At 55.2% G+C, this 19,430-nt stretch overlaps 1 protein-coding gene across 1 annotated transcript in view; it reads left to right on the top strand.

The window, feature by feature from the left end:
* The first annotated feature begins 273 nt into the window (after positions 1–273).
* Positions 274–19,430, top strand: part of NIBAN2 (niban apoptosis regulator 2) — a 99,027-nt gene continuing 79,870 nt past the window's right edge. Inside the window, exon 1 of the mRNA XM_039506736.1 lies at positions 274–662. Within this exon, the coding sequence (XP_039362670.1) occupies positions 608–662 (55 nt within the window). The 5' untranslated portion in view covers positions 274–607. The remainder of the gene's footprint in view (positions 663–19,430) is intronic.

Here is a 19,430-nt window from a genome sequence, read left to right as displayed (position 1 = left end):
AAGGTGCCTTCGGTAGCTCTGATCGGGGAGGGGGGAACAGGCCCCTGGCTGGCACGAGGGGTCAGAGAAAAGCCCTTTTCTAGCTGCCGGTGCGATCAGCTTCTGCTCCCTGAGCCCTGGGTCCAGCTCCGGAGCGTGGGGGTCCCTCGCGGCCACGCGTGGGCGGGGGTGCAGGGGGCTGGGTTTTAGCACAGGCCGGTGCAATCATTGCACGGGGCGGGGCGGGGTAAAAGCTTTTCCTGTCGGGTTCCCACGTTCTTGCCGGAGAAAATCCCATCCCCCCCCCCGACCGAGCGAGGGAGGGGGTTTTGCCCGCCCAGCCCCCGCGTGGGACGAGGGGACTCGCCGCCCGGCCCCGCTCTCAGGGTGTGTCCCGGGGCGGAGGCTGGACGTCGGCAGGAGCGTCTCCTTCTCCCGCTGCGGCCCGCCCAGGGCTTCCCTCGGCTGGGAGGAGTCCGGCTGGTTCCTGCCCATGGAGCCGCTCCGGAGCTGAGCACCGGGAGCAGAGCCGCCGCCGCCGCCTGCCCCCCCAGCCCCCCTTTGACTTGCAAACCTCCCTGGGGGGTGAGCTGGGATCCCCCCCGCGAGCATCCAGCCCCTGTCCGCCATGGGCGATGTTATCTCCACTCACCTGGACGAGAGCCGGCGCCACTACATCTCAGGTGAGGGGCGTGGGGGCCCCGGGCTGGGGCTGCTCGGGGTCCAGGAGCCGGGGTCAGTTTCCAGGGGGGATCGGCTCTGCCAGCGTCGGTTCCCCCCCCCCCCCCGGCTCTCCGAGGGGTGTGTAAAACCAGGAGCCGATTCTCGCTGGAGGAAAACCTTCTCCGTCGTTTGCCCCCCCAGTAACTAGCGTGATGGGGACAATGTGTTATGAGAGTTCCCAAACTTGTATCTGTCCCACTCCTACTAAATAATGGTGAGGAAACCTCCCCCCTCCCCGTGAGGGATCCTCTCAAGCTGGGTTTCGTTCCCCTCCCTACAAGGGGATCATATTTTAATGCCTTACAACTTTTTTTTTTTAAGTTCCACGTTGCAGCTCTGGGTCTCTCTCTCCTCCTTTGCAGAGCTGGGAGCAGCCTCTCTCTTAAGGGGGGCGGGGAATGGGGAAATAAGGTGTCCCCTGTCTGCCTCCCCCTGAAAGGCTTGTCTTGTGTGGTGGATGTTTGTGTTGGCTGCAGGACCAGGTGATTTGCTTCAGGAGAACAACCCTCTCGTGGCCGGGGCTTCTGCTGGGTCTGTGGGCAGGGGGAAGGAAGGGGAACAGAGCTCTGTCTAGGGATGAGGAGAAGTTTTGTCCTGGCCACGTGAGCTGTTAAACCATGTTCAGCACTGGTTCAAGGGGGGCCCATTGGGCCCTGAGCCTGCTGACGGGCACAGGGCTCTGCCTGTGTGGGTAGGATCGCGGATCTGGACCAGTGCCAGCGATGGGTTTGCCTTTTAGTTCAGACAGGGCTCCAGGCCGTCCTGCCACTGAAACGTAGGGTGTAGGAGTCTAGAGAGGTGACAATGCGGCTATTGATTGCATTGCCCTGTATTTACTCTTGATGTTGTGGGTCTCTCAGTCTGACGTGTTTGGCCTAGAGATTCTTCTTGGACTTGGGGATCAGGATGTCTCATTAGTCCTGTCTGGAATAGCTTTTGTAAGCATGCGATTGTGGCTTCTACACAGTTGCTTTTTTGTCCAAGGAGATGGCATCTGACTGCACTGAGGATGGGGGAGGTTGGGGGGCTAATTGGCGCCTGCAGTTACTTGATTGACCCTTATAAGTGGGGTCACTCTGCCACTGAGCACTGTGACTTGGCCTCTGTTTCGCCCTCTTTACTTGGGACATCTCGTAATTTACGACGCAGGCATCTGAGCTCCCAAGGGCCTCTGAGTTGCAGGACTTGACCTCTGTCCCGTCCTTACACAGGCTTCAATTACAATGACTTCAGAGGCTTTTTGAAGGCGCTATTAAGCACGGAGCTACTACTCCAAACATCAGCCTGGCTTGGGACCCCCAGACTTCTCACATCAGGTTGCACTAGGAGATGTGGCTTTGATGGCATGAAACCTACCCAACTTCTCACGCTGGAGAACCAAGGTGCCTTGGCAACTGTAGACCGTAGTGTCCTCACTCACTCCCTGGAGCAAAACCATGGCTCTGCCCCCGATTTCCAGTGAAACGGGCCCTTCATACAAAGCTACAATTAAAATGCCAGAGGAACTGCATATTGCAGCTGCGTTAATATCAGGGGCTCGCAACATGACTAATGTTGTTGCATTGCTGAATGCCAAAGGAATTATGACTTGTCACTTACTGTAAAGTTTCCTAGTCAGCTCCCTGAATCATGGGATTTCATGTGGGCCAAACACCATTTAAAGGGACACCGTCAGGTTTAAAAACAAAGGCTTCTAAAATGTCCTATTGAACAAATGACACTTTAGATGGTTAAAACCAAGGAGTGAGTAAGATTTATTTTATTAGCCCGGTCTCTTTGCAGGAAAGGAGATTATCTGGCTTCCTCCACCCTTTTCTTTCTTCCTTTTTTTTTTTTAAATGGACGCTACATTAAAATGTGTCCTCCAATTTCAAATACGAGTTTTAGCTCCTAAACCTACTGGTGTGTCCTCTTTCTAACTTGAGTCACTACTTGTATCTGACGAAGTGGGTATTCACCCACGAAAGCTCATGCTCCAATACGTCTGTTAGTCTATAAGGTGCCACAGGACTCTTTGCTGGGCAGCAGTTCTGCAGAAAGGGACCTAGGGGTTACAGTGGACGAAAAGCTGAATATGAGTCAACAGTGTGCCCTTGTTGCCAAGAAGGCTAATGGCATTTTGGGTTGTATAAGTAGGGGCATTTCCAGCAGATCGAGGGATGTGATCATTCCCCTCTATTCAGCACTGGTGAGGCCTCATTTGGAGTACTGTGTCCAGTTTTGGGCCCCACACTACAAGAAGGATGTGGATAAATTGGAGAGAGTCCAGCGGAGGGCAACAAAAATGATTAGGGGGCTGGAGCACATGACTTATGAGGAGAGGCTGAGGGAACTGGGATTGTTTAGTCTGCAGAAGAGAAGAATGAGGGGGGATTTGATAGCTGCTTTCAACTACCTGAAAGGGGGTTCCAAAGAGGATGGATCTAGACTGTTCTCAGTGGTAGAAGATGACAGAACAAGGAGTAATGGTCTCAAGTTGCAGAGGGGGAGGTTTAGGTTGGACATTAGGAAAAACTTTTTCACTAGTAGGGTGGTGAAGCACTGGAATGGGTTACCTAGGGAGGTGGTGGAATCTCCTTCCTTAGAGGTTTTTAAAGTCAGGCTTGACAAAGCCTTGGCTGGGATGATTTAGTTGGGTTTGGTCCTGCTTTGAGCAGGGGGTTGGACTAGATACCTCCTGAGGTCCCTTCCAACCCTGAGATTCTATGATTCTATGATTTTACAGATCCACACTAACACGACGACCCCTCTGATACTTGTATTAAGTAGTGCCTAGAGGCCCAGTCAGGATCAAGGCTCCATTGTACTAGCTAGCATTGAGCAAAGAGCCTTAAAACATGTTTTTCCTTATCTTTAAGGAAATATGTAGGGGTGTGACTGGCTGTAATGACACAGAGAAGGCACAACTTGCTGTGCAAACCCAAAGAATTTCCAATCTCTTGGGTAAAGGCCCCAACCCCCTAGCCTATAGTAACTGCTGCCACAATTACGTCTTAATGTTCTAGAATAGAATATCAGGGTTGGAAGGGACCTCAGGAGGTATCTAGTCCAACCCCCTGCTCAAAGCAGGACCAATCCCCAGACAGGTTTTTGCCCATCTACAAGTCTGACTTCTTAATGTTCTATTAATGAGCTCCTCAGAAGTGTTCCTGGCCCACAGTCTTCTGCTGTCTTGCAACCCCCGAGCATCCCCCTCATTTGCAAGACTGATGGAGATGCCCCAGTGCAGGATAAGCCATTTCCAAGCTCTCCCCAGTGTAGACACACTCGGAGATCTAAACGACTCATCAAATGTAGTGCCAAGGCGAGCTCTGAGATTTCTGCCCTCTGCTCTTTAGCCTGGCTCGAGGAACACGGTATCCAAAGATCTAGTGGATATTAACCTCCCGGTGATGAGTACCAGCTACCCCCACTTTGCTTCTGCACTTTGCTGCAGGCAGCGTTCAGGAAGGTGGTGGCGGTGGTAATGCTAGGGACTCGGCTGAGCTGACTCCCGCCGGTGCAGTGCAGCAGTGCTGGCATCACGGAGGGAATGCCCTGAAGGCTGCCAGAACAGTCACAGCGTTTCCGTCTGCGGGGTGGGTGCATGGTGACGCCAGCCCCTTTTGGCTGATGTTAGCCGGGTATTTCTCCCCCACCCTGGCGAGCTCTGGAGTCTCCTAGACTGCGTCAGCCTGTCAGGGCAGGGACTGTCACGGCCTGCTGGCGCGGCGCCTCGCTCACCGGGGCCCCACCCTGACGCAGGCCACTGCAAAGTGAAGGTGCAGCTGATCCTTCCGCATAATCCCAACATGCTCCCCTAGGCCTCCTTATCTGTAACTTCCTGCCTAGGGGTCCTCTGTTCCCTAAACGAGGGGTAACACTGTGTTGCCACTGTTGGCTGGGCTCCTTGCATCCCTCCCTGCGTGCCGCCCTTCCATCTCCCTCTGTTTCAGGGGCTCCCTTCCCTCATGCCAGGGTCTCTCAAGCTACCCCCTTGGGTTCTTAGTGCCCTCAGTCCCACCCCACACCAGGGCCCCGCATTCATGCCTCAATGCGGCCAGGGGCTCCGTGTGCCCATCCACCCCCCACCATTCTTTCTCTGTCTGCTCGGGAGAGACCCTGAGTGGGATTAGAATCATAGAATCTCAGGGTTGGAAGGGAGATCACCTAGTCCAACCCCCTACTCAAAGCAGGACCAATCCCCAGACAGATTTTTGCCCCAGATCCCTACATGGCCCTCAAGGATTGAACTCCCAACCCTGGGTTTAGCAGGCCAACGCTCAAACCACTTGAGCTCCCTCCTCCCGCATTGGGCCTATCAACGCTGTGAGGATGGGCAGAAATGGGATGGGGCCTTGTTCTGCTGGAAGCAATTAAGGGGTGCCGATAACTCGTTCTCTGATCTCCAGACAGGTGCTTGAGACTGTGGCTCTGCTGGACAGATGGCAGGGCCCCCGTGTTCCCTCCATTACCCTCTTTCCGTCTTTCTCCAATTTTGCCCATTGACACCGAGCACGTTCCCCCGAAATCTGGGCGCTGATCAGATGGGGTGTATAACATCTGTTGCTTTAGACGGACTCCCTCGAGTGGCGCATAGGGCCTCGCAAGCTCAGCCAGTGCTGGCATGTTTGGTGCCCTACGGCGCGGTCGGGGTGGCTCTAGGGATTTTGCCGCCCCAAGCACGGCAGGCAGGCTGCTTTCGGTGGCACGCCTGCAGAGGGTCTGCTGGTCCCGCGGCTTCCGCAGACCTCCCGCAGGCGTGCCGCCGAAGGCAGCCTGCCTGCCACCCTCGCGGCAACCGGCAGAGCGCCCCCCCGCAGCTTGCCGCCCCAAGCACGCGCTCGGTGTGCTGGGGCCTGGAGCCGCCCCTGGGTAGCACCTAGCCGCGGTAGCACCTAGCCACCCCACTGTGCTAGGCACCATAGAAACACAACACACTCCCTGCCCCAGAGCTTTTAAACAGCTGGGACGGACCGTGAGAGGCACAGAGCGGTGAAGTGACTTGCTCGAGCAGGTCCTAGTCTGAGCATGGCTCTGTCCACCTGAGCCCTGTGCTCCTGGATATAATCTAGAGCTTTTTTTTTTAAATGTTAAAAAGGCAAACAACGTGCCATGCCATGCCGTGCCCATGGTGTTTAGAATAGCAGGTGCTTCCTAAGGCTTGTGCATCCTTCTAGCCATTTACAGTTCCAACAAACGCGCTATGAAAGCACCTCTCCAACTGCAGGTTTGCTATACCCGTGACGCTCCCCCCGCCGCCTTAGGAGACCTGTGCTGGGATCTGCAGGGTTAGGGACGGTGTCATTTCAGAAAAACTCTGTGGGTAGGGAGGAGTTTGCTTTCCTCATGTCAGTCTCCCACTTTTCTTCCCCCGCCCTCCCCAGACGTTGAAGACCTCATGGCGCATACAGACCTATGAAAAGGTGGGACGTGAGGGGGAAAACCAGGGTCTGGAGGGGGTGACTGGTCCCGTGGTTAGGGATCTGTTTTGCACTGACCCGGCAATGGCTGGCGGGAGCACGGTTTGCGCTAGCTGGGACGGCGAGCGTGGGCACCCTGCACTGCATCTAGTTCACTCGGCTGGTTCAGAAGCAGGGCCTGTCCCTCCCGTCGAAAGGAGACGGCACCGAATGCATTACGAAGCTGGATGGGCCTTCTCCCCATCCACTCCGCGACGCCCTGGACAGCGCAAGGACGTTCCCTGTGGCGAGCCCATGAGCTCACGGGTTGCTCTGGGAAGCTTTTCTAGTGGAATCGCCCATCCCCTGCCGCCACGCCTCCCGTCCTTCCTAAATAAAACAGCCGTGCTATTTTCAGGGAGGTTTGGGGGTTAGTTTCCAGGAGGCTCCTGGCATAAAAGGCCTTAGTTATTGCAGCTGTGAGCCAAGCGCCTCCCCCGAGCTCGGGGAGGCGCAGCCTGGCACGGTTTGTTTTTCATTTGGAACTCATTCCTGCCTGAGCTTCCTTCGTGCCTGAGCAAGCCCAGCCCAGAGCCATTGCTCTCCCTCGAATGGTGGGTGTGGGCGTGCACACCTATGTAGAGGGGGAAGGGAGTGAAAAAGGAGACACCGGAGGCTTCGTCTACACTGTGTCTCCCAGTGCAGACTCTGCTTGCACCAGTGCATTTGACCCCGGTTAACCGGATTCGTTTCAGTGGTGCCAGTCACGTCTACACAAACACTTTGCAACGGTGCAGCTGCACTTGTGGATGAATCCTAGCGTAGACCCGGCTTTTTTTGGTGGTCTCAAGCCAAGGCAAAATTTTTGGAGGGGGAGCCCAGACCACGTTGGACAAACACTGAAATCCGACTCATTGGGAGACGCCCTGGATGAGGTTTCAGCTGGTCCTAACAGTAAAAAATTTAATTAATACACTTCTTCATTTCCCAAAGGGCCTTGGCTCTCCTTGGAGCTGAGTGAATAATTAGCTACCGCTAACTTGCTTGACTAATCTTAGCCTCTTTCTGCTCCTGCCATGAAAATCAGCCAACCGGAGCGTTCTCTGCTGTGCCATGGGGAATAACTTTGTCTTCCATGGATTGCAAACTGCTTGGTGGGTGCGACCAGTCATGTGGCTTCAGTTCCGTTCCCTGACTGGCTGAGCCTGTTGTATAGCAGCACTTCTAGCATGTGCAGCTAAAGATCCTCTCCTGCCCAGGAGGGGTCTGGCTCCCAGGCCTGTGCTCAGACCATGCTGCTTCACTAACCCAGCCTGCCTGCAGCAGACCCTGAGTTCGGTGTCCAACCCTCTACCCCTTGGCTGGCTGTGCCAGTGCTCGGTTCAAGGCCCCGTCAAACCGTCCGCTGTTCCCCTTACAGACAGCGGGTCCCACTCTCTCCCGGGACTGCCGTTCCTTTCACACGCCACAGCGCTGGAGACTTTCTGGTTGTGTAAAACGAGCCCTGACAGAGCCCCTCTGAGCACACGGAGGCCAAACCTCCTGCACCAGAGGGGATTGGAGTCCCTTAGCAACGGCCGAGGGGATAAACACAACTGATTGGAGGGCAAAATCTTCCTGGCATAGTTCGGAGGGTGGAGAGAGGGAGAATATTGGCTGGAGGTGCCTCTCTCTTCTTCCTCCATCCCACGGGGAAAAATCCCTCCGTGTCGTTCTGCAGCACACTTCTCCCCTGTCCCAGGCTCTGCCGGGTCCTACGGCAGAGACCAGCCCTGCACACAACTGCTCATTCTCTCTAGAGTTAAAGCTTCTCTCTTCTCGTCTCGTTCTGTGAAAGTCCCAGGAGGAAGCCTGTTTGCAATTAGTGGTTCTGCTTTGGCCTTTCCTGGCTTGCCAGCTTCCAGGGGGCAGGGCTTTCAGTGGAGCAGCAGAGCCGATGCCAGCTGTACCACAAATGCCCAGTTGCGCTTGGTTGAGAGCTGGCCGGGGGGGAGAGGGGTTTCTCTGTAGACAAAGGAAAGTCACCAGCCTATTCAAGGGGCATCGGCGTAACAATGCCCCGCCTGTCAATGCGGACTTTAAAGACTGTCTCTGTTTTTGAATCCTTGTTTTGTGGCATTTCTGGTGAGGTTTCCGGGCAGGAGTTTGGAGTGGGTCGTAGTGTCCAAGACTGGGATTTTCCCAAATGGGAGCTGAGGCCTGGCTGGGCCACTGGATGGCTGCTTGGTGGGGCAGCTCATGAAGCCTGCACAAGGCAGCCAAGGAGCCACCCTCATCGGGCATCAGCAGCTTTGAAGCTGCCAGTCCCTCTGGAGAGTCCCAGTACGATTCTGAAGTGGGACTGGACTCTGGCTCTCGGGTGCTTTGCCCTGAATTCCATGATCTGCATCATCCCAGAGCAGCTCAGCTGTCTTGGTGGTGCTTCATAGGTGGAGAAGCAGAGCGTGGTCCGGGAGAGGTCCAGCTGATTCCAAACGATGTGCCATGCCTGCCTGAAGAGCACAAGCCCCAGCAAAGCATCCCACCCGTGCTATCGGAGCTCCACGGGCCTGCCAGCAAACGCCAGCTCAGATTCAGACTCCTGTCCTGAGCCATTGATGGGCCTGGCCCCAGCTACCCCCAAAGTTTCCACCCCTTAATCAGAGACCAAGACCCATTCCAGCAATTGCACGCCAAGGACCAGGACTACCAGCTGCGAGGGCGAGCGCCACAGAGCAGGGGCTACACAGGGGTTCTCACACTTTTTTTGCTGGAACCCCCTTTCAAATCATTTCAGGCTGCGACGACCTGCCCCAAAAGTGACGACTCCACCCCACACCGTGGCCACCCTTATTTCTGTGCTGCTGCTGGCGGCGGTGCTGCCCGGCCAGCAGCTGCTGCTTTCTGGCCACCCAGCTCTGAAAGCAGAGTGCAGAGCGGCGGCTGCTGGCCGGGTGCCCCGCTCTGAAGGCAGCGCCCCCACCAGCAGCAGTGCAGAAGTAAGGGTGGCAGCATGGCTGGGTATTGCTGCCCTTACTTCTGCGCTGCTGCTGGCAGCGGCGCTGCCTTCCGAGCTGGGTGCCTGGCCCGCAGCCACTACTCTCGCAACCCCTCTACAATAGTCTTGTGACCCCCCGCCCGCTTTTGGGTTGGGACTCCCAGTTTGAGAAACGCTGGTCTAGAGCGTTCAGTGAAGATGAGGCCCAGCTGTGGACCCAGAGTGTGAGCTGGGATCCCGCAGTGGTCAGGGGAAAGCCATTTAACCCAGGCAATGGTGCCTGGGGGGAATCTCTGATCCATGCCTGTGGAAGGGGGCAGGGGACTGAGAGTCAGGATCTGGCTGTTAAACGTAAGCACCTTTCTACGACTCTGGGGTAAACACCCAGAGATCTGGGGTTGAGGCCGCAGTCTGTGAGACCTTGAGCAAGCTGCTTGAGCCCAGCCTGTGAACCGTGCACCTATGCTGTTGGGTCAGTGAGCGTGTGTCCCTGGGACCAGAATGGCCCTGCTGCAGGATCTGGCCTGGGGGCTCTTTCTTTCAGTGGTTTTTTTTTTCATACCCTTGGCAGACTGGCCACCTATTGGAGCAGCCAGTCAGCTGAACTAGTGAGGCCACCTGCAGGCTGGCTGGGTGCATGTGTCCTCCAGCCTCCCAGGCCTTTGCATGCTGCCACCTGAGCCTCCCGAGTGAGCCACACTGCACCAGTCCCTGCTATGTGCAAGGAGTCGGCCTGAGCAGTGCTACAAGAGGCAAGTCAGTGGGCAGATTGGTGGCTGCAGACGGGTGGCTCGCACTGCTCCAGCCCGGTGCCCATACCTGACGTGAGCACTGGCTTGTGTCGGGGCACAAGGCACGGCTGGCCTCTGGGGAATGATCAGCGATAGAAGCCTGCCAGTGGAAGTGGGGAGCGGAGGAAATGGGCACTTCAAATCTCTCCTTCCCAGCGGCTCGGACCTTCCTGTGCCGCACCTCACTGATGCCAAGCTGCAACCATCCTGGGTTTTCACTGGGAAACGTGGCCTCCCCGGTCCCGGATTGCAGGCACAGAACCCCCAGTGCATCGGTGCACGCTGGGGATTTTGGTGCCCCCATGCCATCGCACGTCCACACTGGGCATTTACACGTGACCACAGGAGGTTGTGGGCAGAGCTGGTTAATGCTCTTGGGTGCCCTTGTTCTTAGATCTCTGTGCGCTTCCTGAAGCAGGGTAGGGTTATCCTCCTTGTCTCAGAGATGGGGAAGCTCAGGCCCAGGGGGTGGGTAATTCGGTCGCTCTCCTGCAGGGAGGCTGTGTCAGAATCCAGGTCTTTCAGAACCCAGGTCCTCCAGTAGACTGTGGTGCCAGGGACACAACAAGCTGTGGAGGTAGAGCACTGAAGCGAGTGATAAGGGGGGGCGTGGCGGGACTGCACATAAACAGGCTTGTTCAATGCAGCGACCTCTTCCACCCACCCCCCGCATCGCAGCGAGAGAGGGGCCTGTTGAGACCAGCTCAGCAGGGGTGCTGAGTTGTCTCCCCTCCCACACCCTGCAGAAGGAGGGTCTCCCACTTCTCCCCAGGCTGCCCCATGTGGGCAGTGTGGAGGGAATTGCTGGAGGTGCTCTCTTGTCCATGGCAGGGGTGGGGTGAGGGAGAGCGGGCTGGTCCGGTGTCTCTTCTGGATGGAAGGTGCATGTTGCTGCAGGTTTACGGCTGTGTCGACTGCTAAGACGATGAACCTCCCCCTCCACTAACTGGTGGTCGAGGGTCCCCTGTGAGTCCGGGAACAATGGCTGGGGGGGATAGGGGGAGGGTTGGTAATGGGAGGATGGAGCAGCAGGGCACCCTCCAGTGACCGGAGTGGCCGCTGGGACTCTAGGGCAGGGTCCTTGGGGATGGCGCTGAGGGGAATGGAGCTGGGCAAGCCTCTGTGCCTCACTTTCTGCACCTGTAAAATGGGGGTAACCCAGCCCCTTCCTTACGGCTGTTTTGGAGGTGTTAATTGTTAGCAAGGTGCTTCGAGAGCTCAGACCTGCACTGTAGGAGCAAAGAGTTTGGTGACAGCAGGGAAACAATGTGGCATTGGTGACTGTGACACACACCCACTTTCTCTCTGTCCTAAGCTGTAATAAGGGAGTCTCTCTTGGGCCCCAAGATGCTTCCCGCTCACCCGATTTCATTTCCTCTCTTGTATCCCAGCACCTTCCTCCCGGCCCGTTTTAAAGCGGGCTCTCGGAGTTCCTGCTCCTCACACCTCTCTGGTCTCTCCTGACTAGGCAGAAGTTGGGAAACTTCTAAAAATGGTCAAAAAATGTAACTTTTTTCCCTCCTCCCCCCCCGAGTTCCGTCCTGCTGCATTTCCTCCTCCGGCTTTTTACAATCCCCTCTTGGGGCTGGCCCTGCCATCTGCAGCCGAAACAAAGCAGGGAAGCTGTCTCCCTGCAGGAACCCTCCCCACGCTGAGCCGCCCTCCACGATGGCTGGGGCTGGGTTTGTTTAAAGCTCTGTCTAACCCAGCGCGTCTCAACCCGGGAGCCGCTTGCGGCCCCATCGGCGCCCAGCTGCAGCCCGTGTCACATGCTCAGGGCCATACAGGTAGCATAGATATTCTGTGGATGCAGCCCATGAAACACACAGAGCGTTGCATGTGCGGCCCACAGTGGTAAATGGGTTGAGAACCACTGCTCTAAACCGGAGCGTCTGTTGCAAAGAGCTCATCAGTTTAGCAGCTACGGTTCTAAACAGCTGGTGTATGGGTGTGGGGAGTCTGTTAAGCTTGGGGGAGGAGTCTGTTGCAGGTGGTGTGTGTATGATGCCAACTTGGCCAAGGCTGGGGATTGAACTGGGGACTTCCAGCGCCGATGGCACAAACCTCTGGAGCTCGAGAACCAGGCCCTTGTATGGAGTCCTAACAAACCATGTCCGGGGGGAAAGGCACAGAGGGTCACGTCATGTGGCCATGTCCGTACTGGAGCTCTCACGCCCCCGTCTCACTAGCACACAGCTTGTCTCTTGGGCTTTCTCTACCTGAGATGTTTAGCGTCAAGGCAAGAGGTTGCCCTCGTGATCCCACAGCCCAACCAGCGCTGGCAGCGGTGGGAGGACAAAGAAGCAGGTGGGGTTTTTCCCCCCCGACTCGAGGGTTCTGATCAGGGTTAGCGGCTGTGTTAGCCGAAGCCCTGTCTACACTTGCGCTCGCAGCTGCGGCTCCTGCGTAGAAGCCCCGTTGCTGCAAGTCAGCGTTTACTATTTCTAGTGTAGACGAGGGGATACAAGACTTCATGTGCCTGCTTGCTCTGCTCCCAGTTCTCTCATTAGCCCCAGGCTGATCCCAGGGAGCCACTCAATCTTTCATCGGGAGCTTCTAATCCCTCTTGCACTTGCCTTGGAGAAATGTGGGCGGGTCACTGGTGGGCCTTGTGCAGGGGGGTTCACAGCACTCACTGCATGGTGGATGCAGGGGCCTGGTTCAGGTGACTCTCTTCCTCCGCTGCATTCCGATACCGCCATCCCCGAACTGCACCAGCTGCCTGAGGCGTCTGTGTCCAAGCCACATAGATTAGTGAAGAGGATGGAAAGATGGTGATTTCCTCCACGTCACAAGGTCGGAGGAGAAATCCTCTGGGCACATGCCTTGTAGCTGCTGAGCCGAGTCTCTGGTAAGAACGCAGCCTGTGCACCTTAAGGTCCATGTTCTTTAAAAGGACGGGCAATATGATACCGACGGACAAATCAGAGGAGGGTTGCTTTAGGTAAGGAACTGAAAGCTAGTGGTTGGTATATGTAGGGCGGCGGCACGGTCTTGGGGACATTGCACAGGGCTCACATTATTCCCAATTCTGCCAATGACTGGCTATGGCCTTGGGCATGTCACTTTGCTCCTCTTTGTGCCTCAGTTTCACCGTGTGGGGGTGTGGGTTAAGCAAGGAATGATACATGCTCACACATCTTTAAAACAGCCAGAGATCCTGGGAGGAAAGTGCTATAGAAGCAGTATTATTCGCTTAATGTACTGCCCGGGGCTGTGAAATTGGGGTGGCCAAGGGCTCAGGTCAAGGCTGGAAATCCCGCGATCCGCCTTTCCTTGTGATAGCGTGGTGCTTCGGGCACCAACTGGAGCAGTGTGTGCTTCGGGCACCAACTGGAGGGTGGGGGAATAAAGAGGACTCCCTCTCTTGGGGAGGGCCGGGCAACTGACTGGTCACCTGTTTCTGTGCTTACGGGAATATGCTGGGTGCATGATGCGGAGGGGTTGGAGGGGTTTCTTGCCCGCAGAGTGGGGAATAAAGCGGTGTTTGCTTTCCCTGTCTCACTGCATCCCACCAGCCATTTCCCAGCACCCAGCTCCTGGAGTCTAAACGCTGCTCCTTGCACCAGTCACGCCCAGGTGTGGTCCTGGACACCGCTGGGCACTTTGGGTCCCAAGACGTTCCAAGTTCAGCTGGCAGAAGGGCTGAGGTGGTGTCCGAAGATCGTTATCTGTTATCGTCATCTGACTTCTCCTTCCCCCACCGTGGTGATCCCGGAGCCTCCCGTGTACATTTGGGCAGCTTTACCTCCATTTTTGCTTGGGAAGGGGCCCCTTGACTCCTGAAACTTGTCTTATTGGCTTGTGAGGTGGAGACGGCCTTCTCCCCGGGAGACGTACTTGCTGTGCCAACCCGCTGCTCTTCCCAGGGTAGGGAATGCGTTTCCCGGCCCCTACAGCGCACCAGTTACGCTGCAGGGTGCTGGCTGCTGGGACCCCAGTTACCCTCCTGCTTGTGTGTCCACCAGCCAAGACTGGAGGCACTAGAAGCTTGTTTGATGTGATCTGGTTCGGTGGCCCTCTGTGCTGGGATACTGACTCCTTGCCAGGCTCTGTAGCTGCCGATCAGTTTGACGCAGCTGGAGCCCTTTGAACTGCTCGGTGAGGGGATGTGTTGGAAGTGCCGGGACCTGGCACGCTGTGTGGTAGAGAAGCGGTGACTGTTTCTGCCCCACGTCACTCTTCTCCCCTCCTCCGGGGGCATCCCGTGCCCTTTGCGTGCATCTGCAGCTGTGAGTCTTTCTTCAGCCCTCTGGGCACCACGGCTCGAGCAGAGGTGGAAGCAGTAGTGCAGGCAGGGCTTGGGTGTCATCCGACCCTGCATGAAGGTTGGACAACATGCTGCTGTGAGCACCTGCTCCTGTTTTTATATCAGCACTGGCGCAGCAGTAGCAGTGGATCAGCAGTAGGGGGCGGGCTAGTGCAGACAAGTGTTCAAGCCCCTCCTGAGCGAATGGAGATGCCCAGGTTTGGAAGCTTTCAGCCCCTTTCCCCTTTGCATGGGAATTCTGTGAGCTACGTGTGCACACGCCCTTGGACTGCTGGAGGCTCCCCACGTACTAGCAAAGGGGGGTGTCCTGCCATTGGATTGGCTGGGGCTAGTGTCTCCTCCAGCCTGTGAGGATCCGTCTCCAACGCCTTGTTCCCCGAGTGCTGGAGTCTCTCCCCTTCGCGCACTCTTGTTGCATGGCCGCCTGGTAAACAGGCACGTCTGGAGGGGGGAGGGAGAACTGCTTCCCGCAGCCCCTCCCTGGGCTCTCTCGTGCTCTGCCCCAGGGGTGATCAGTTGGCAAAACGTTCCGATGGGTCAAATTCGGAGGCCAGCTACCTCCCCTCCCTGTCTGTGGGCATGGATTTTAGAGAGTGCTTAGAGGAAAGGCTAAAAGGTGGCGTATGCATGTAAACTGCAGTATGCCCTTGCTTTGGCCTCCAGCCAGCGCCTTAGATCCAAGCTGTGGGCAGAAGGAAAGAGAAACCTATATTAGCCTCCACTACAGTGAGGTGCTTCAACCTGAGGCCTGTGGATAGAAAAGTGTGTGTCAGAGACTCGTAAGCACCAGGGCCTAATAACAGCTGAAAACAGACTTGGGGCTGTTTGGTTGTCTGAATAAACTTTGTTTTTTAAATACATAAAAGTCTTTGTGGGTTTTTTGTTTTTGTTTTTTTCCCCCTGGCGCTGGAATGCTGGAATTGGGTTTCCTGCTGGCACAACCCAGCTCTGCAGACCAAACTTTTATATCAAGTTTTATATTCTCCTCTCCCTTGGACTGACTGTGTGTGAGAGAGAGACAGAGATTGCAAAAGGCTGGATCCTTTCCTCCCTTGGGAAGAAAGAGAAGCTTATGCAATGGCCGATCACAGCTCTGATACTGCTCTCGCATTTGAAGAAGGTATTGCCAAGACTCTAAAAATAAAGGACTTAACCTCTGTCTTGGATCCTTTGCCAGCGCTTACCTCAATGTGTCTTTGGCACACGCAGCTGGAGGACTGTTGGAACTTGTAAGAATTTGAAAGAGGAATGAAGCAGGATGGGGCGGGGGGAGACAGACTGAAACACTGAGAGCTACGGGGGAAAAAACCTGCAGAACTACCCAGGGAACTTGGCAAACCTGCTACCCATAATGCACTCCTACAGGTAGCCTGCTGTATTGAATTGCATGGGCCCATGCGATCCATTCCCTCCTCCTTCCCCCTCCCCCCCCCCGTCCCCTTGTATCAGAGAGAATTATCTCCTTGCCAAATTTCACAAGCACAAAATGGCCTCTGGGCCTGTCCCACGTAGGCGAGTGAAGCTACCATGAAACTTGGTAATAAGATGATACTCCACTGTATGGCCCTGTTGCCTTAAAACGCCTGATAACGTGTAGCAGCAGGGGCTGCCATGCGAAGCAGAAACAGCCGTACCCAGGACTGACCGGGAGGGAACACGTCAGCCTGGAACGTTCTTGTTCAGGGTTTTACTGGAGCCTGTTAACCTCCCTGGGTGGGTCACTGCCGCACGGGAAGCGAGGCTCCAAGCTTTGCTCTGCACAGAGTGGCTCGTGGGTAGAAAATCAAACCGCGTGGGTGACCAGACTTCATCGCGATTGGAGGGCTGAAAACCCCTTGGAAGGCTGGGAGGACTGAGAGTTGCTCGTGTATTTGTGTTGGTGCGGATTCCTGCTGAGTTCAAGGGGAACATACCGGAAGCCACACGACTGAAGTACGCGTCACCTTACCCACAAGGGAATGTCTTTTAGATTTGCACATACTGGTTCCCATGGTATCCAGGCAGCATAGCAATGACCTGCCTCCCTCCCGCCCCAGTGCAGGCCCCATCCTCTTCCATCACATTCCACTTCTGTGTGGCGGGGTGAGGCTGCGCTGCCTCTAGCCATGCTCCCCAAAAGGTACAGCAGAATAGACTCTAGGTGGGTGTACCCCTCGTCCTAACTAGCCCCGGCACTCAGCTTTGGAACAGATGAATTAGGAGGATCTGGTAGCCAGTGACCCAGACCAAGCGGCTAGATGAAGAAGCTGCTGCAATTGACCTCATGATATGGACTCCCCAAAATGGCAGCTGTTCTGGTTTAGTAGCTGCTGCATAGCAGAGTTCTTTCTAGCCTTCACTATGGCAGCAGGGAACGAGGAGGGAGGCCATCAGACCTGTTTCCAAGGGAGACGTCCTTGCTGCCTCCCCACCTTTGAGTTGTTCTACAGAGTCCTTCTTTCTCCCTGAATTCTCATAGACCTAACTGGGGTCTGTTCTATCGCAAGCAGCCTGAAAATTGCTCCGCCCAGAGCTTCAATATATAGCATGTTACAAAAGTGACTATCCCATTTTTCTCTCCCTGCAACCCACTCCTTTTAAAAGCACAGTGTAGACACAAACTGGTCCTAGCTATTCTGCCACCATGGAGCATACGGGGCAAAAATCAATGTAAAGAAACATCTGGCCTCTAGCAAGTGAATCACACAATGGAACCTGCCTTGGTGTGGGATTCTGTTGTGCCAGGCTTTACCCTTGTTCAGATCTCCTTCATCTCTGTCCCGTACTGACCTATCAAGGCCTGGAGTCCATGTGGCCTCTCACCTCTGAAGCCTAGTGTGTGCAGAAAACCTGTCCCAGGCCTGCCTTGGTTCATCTACCTACTTTTACATCTATTGCAGTAGCACCTAAAGCTCCAGGTGAGAGCAGAGCTCTGTTGACCTAGGTGCTGCAGGAACAATAGAGCTGTCGGAAAAAATCCTGACAGCTTTGTCGGGTTTTGCCGAGTCCGTGAAATCGAACCGTTTGGCGGAGATGGTTCAATTTTGCCAAAGTTCCAGTGGAAGCCAAGAAAGCTGCCTGGCCTCTGAGCTGCTTGGTCTCTGTGCAGCCCAGGTGGCTTGGGAGCCTGGGCATCTGAGCTCTAGAGCAGCCTGCTGTGCAGACTACCCCAGAGCTTCCAGGGTCCATGGCTCCAGGAGAACCCACCAGGCTGAGTGAGTGTCCCAGGGCTGGGCCTTCAATCCCTTTTTCATAAAGAATTTAGGAATCTGTGAGGTTCATTCTCGGAACAAAACCAAACGTTGAAATCCTCCATGAAATGGAACTGACTTTCTCGTCCCAGCTCTAGTGGACAGTGAGGCAGTTGTCCTGAGCAGACAACACGGGGAAAGGAGGAAGAGAGGGATTCTTCACACTTACAGGTGGGAAACTTCTGCGTCTCTGTCCTGAGCTCTCAATCTCGTTACCACAGCGGTACCCTGGGACTCTAGCAAACGGTTGTGATGCTGAAATTGCGGAGGTTCCTGGGCCCAGTATGAAGGGATGGGATGGGGAAGCTATTTGAGAAGGACGGGGATATATTCCTCCTCCCGCAGCAGGAGCACTAATCCGTACAGTGGGATCTCTTTAGAGTGGAAACTCCAGCTCATAGCATGAGGGGTTTTTCAAAGAAGCTGTTGTTGGAATCCTCGGATGCTATCTGAGGAATTCCACATGTCAGACTTTCCAGCTCACACATAGCTAGAACTCTCCCCAGCTGATGCTGTTGATGTAAAATCCATTTTGCACATTCCTAGCACGGCAGCTGCGGGAGGCGGAACACTGCACAAAACACAAGCAGTCACGCAGCAAGCCCTTCTGCAGTTCACGGGAGCATCCTAAATAGCAAGAGCGGAGCTAGTTCCCTGGATCAAACCTCCTGGGATGGATGCATATTTGTGTCTTTGGGGGGGAAGCGTGTTCATCGTTCAGCATCTGAGATCTTCCATGCGGGTGACTGCCAGCACCGAGAATACACGTTTGCTTTTGCTGAATCTGAAACTTTTCCAGCAAGGCACTCTAGGCTGGGTTGAAAACCCTCTCTGAGGGCTCCATACTGTTTCCGATCAGTGTAGCTGTGCTAAATGGACTTAATGGAGTTTCTAGCACTTCTCCCTGCTTGGGCCAAACTCTGCTTGGGATAGGGCGCCGGCGTTCAGTTGGTAGGGATCTAGGGGTCGCAGCATTGTGAAAATTACAGTTACAGCCTTGTGTTGGTTGCGAGTGTTCTGGGTATGTCTACACTGCAGTCAGAGGTGTAACGGCACGTGTGGACACACCTGGGCCAGTTTGATCTCGCTTGTGTGGGTATCAATAGCAGGGAAGCAGCTTTAGCATGGGCTGTGCAAGCCCACCCAGGACCCTGGGTACTCGGGCATCTAGTCCATGCTGCAGACCAGGCTGCTGCTGCTACTGGTTCCTGAGCTGGCTAGATGAAAGCAGGCTTGGGTGCGTCTACACATGCTGCAATCACACCTGATTGCAGTGTAGACGTACCCCTTGAGACAGGGACTTTGTACAGCAGGGCGCACAAACTGACCTTGCTACCACAATACGTAAGTGCTTAGGTCAAAACACTGCCGTGCTTTGGGTCCTTGGTCACACTCCGCAATACACCGAAAATCCCCAACTATTGGCTGCCTGCTTTCGAGAGTCTTTAAACCCATATGAGACTCTTGGGACCAGATCCCCAGCTGGTGTGAAATGGCATGACTCCACTGGAGCCAATAGAGATATGCCAGTTCATACCCACTGAGGTCCTGCCATCAGCTCCAAGGGCTGCTCCGTTTTTGTTTTGTCAGCCTCATCCTAGCCTGGATCCCCCCAGTGAGGGCCAGTGCTTATGACATGCCTGCAGAAGTTCCTTTGGGAAGCATTGACAAAAGTATTCCAGAAGCCAGATTGTGCAATAGGTCGCTCGCGGGAGGGGTGGAGCTGCAGGTATTTGGAGCATCACATGGTGCAATAGAAGATGAACCAGTCGGGCCTCTACCTGTCTGGGTTTCTTACCCTCGTCTGCTCTGCGTTGTCTCCGTCCCTCACCCCACCCCACCAGAGTTAGTCTGACTGCGTGTTCGTGTAGATCCGTCTCTAACATGACCTGTTGTGGTGCTGTGCCCTGGAATGTGCTGTGCTCTGCAAACGAGCACTCGGCTGTTTGGACCATCCAGTCCCAAAGCGCGACCACCCGCTTTCAGCCAGTGAAGTGACTGTTTTTAAAGGGGCACCAACTTAAAAAGACACTCCACAGTCCGCCAATATTTGTACCTACAGCTTCTAATGTTAACTTT

This window comes from Mauremys reevesii, linkage group 19, assembly GCF_016161935.1.
Source record: "Mauremys reevesii isolate NIE-2019 linkage group 19, ASM1616193v1, whole genome shotgun sequence".
NCBI lineage: Eukaryota > Metazoa > Chordata > Testudines > Geoemydidae > Mauremys > Mauremys reevesii.
The sequence above is the reverse complement of the archived record's forward strand: the minus strand, read 5'-3'. Positions and strand labels throughout refer to the sequence as shown.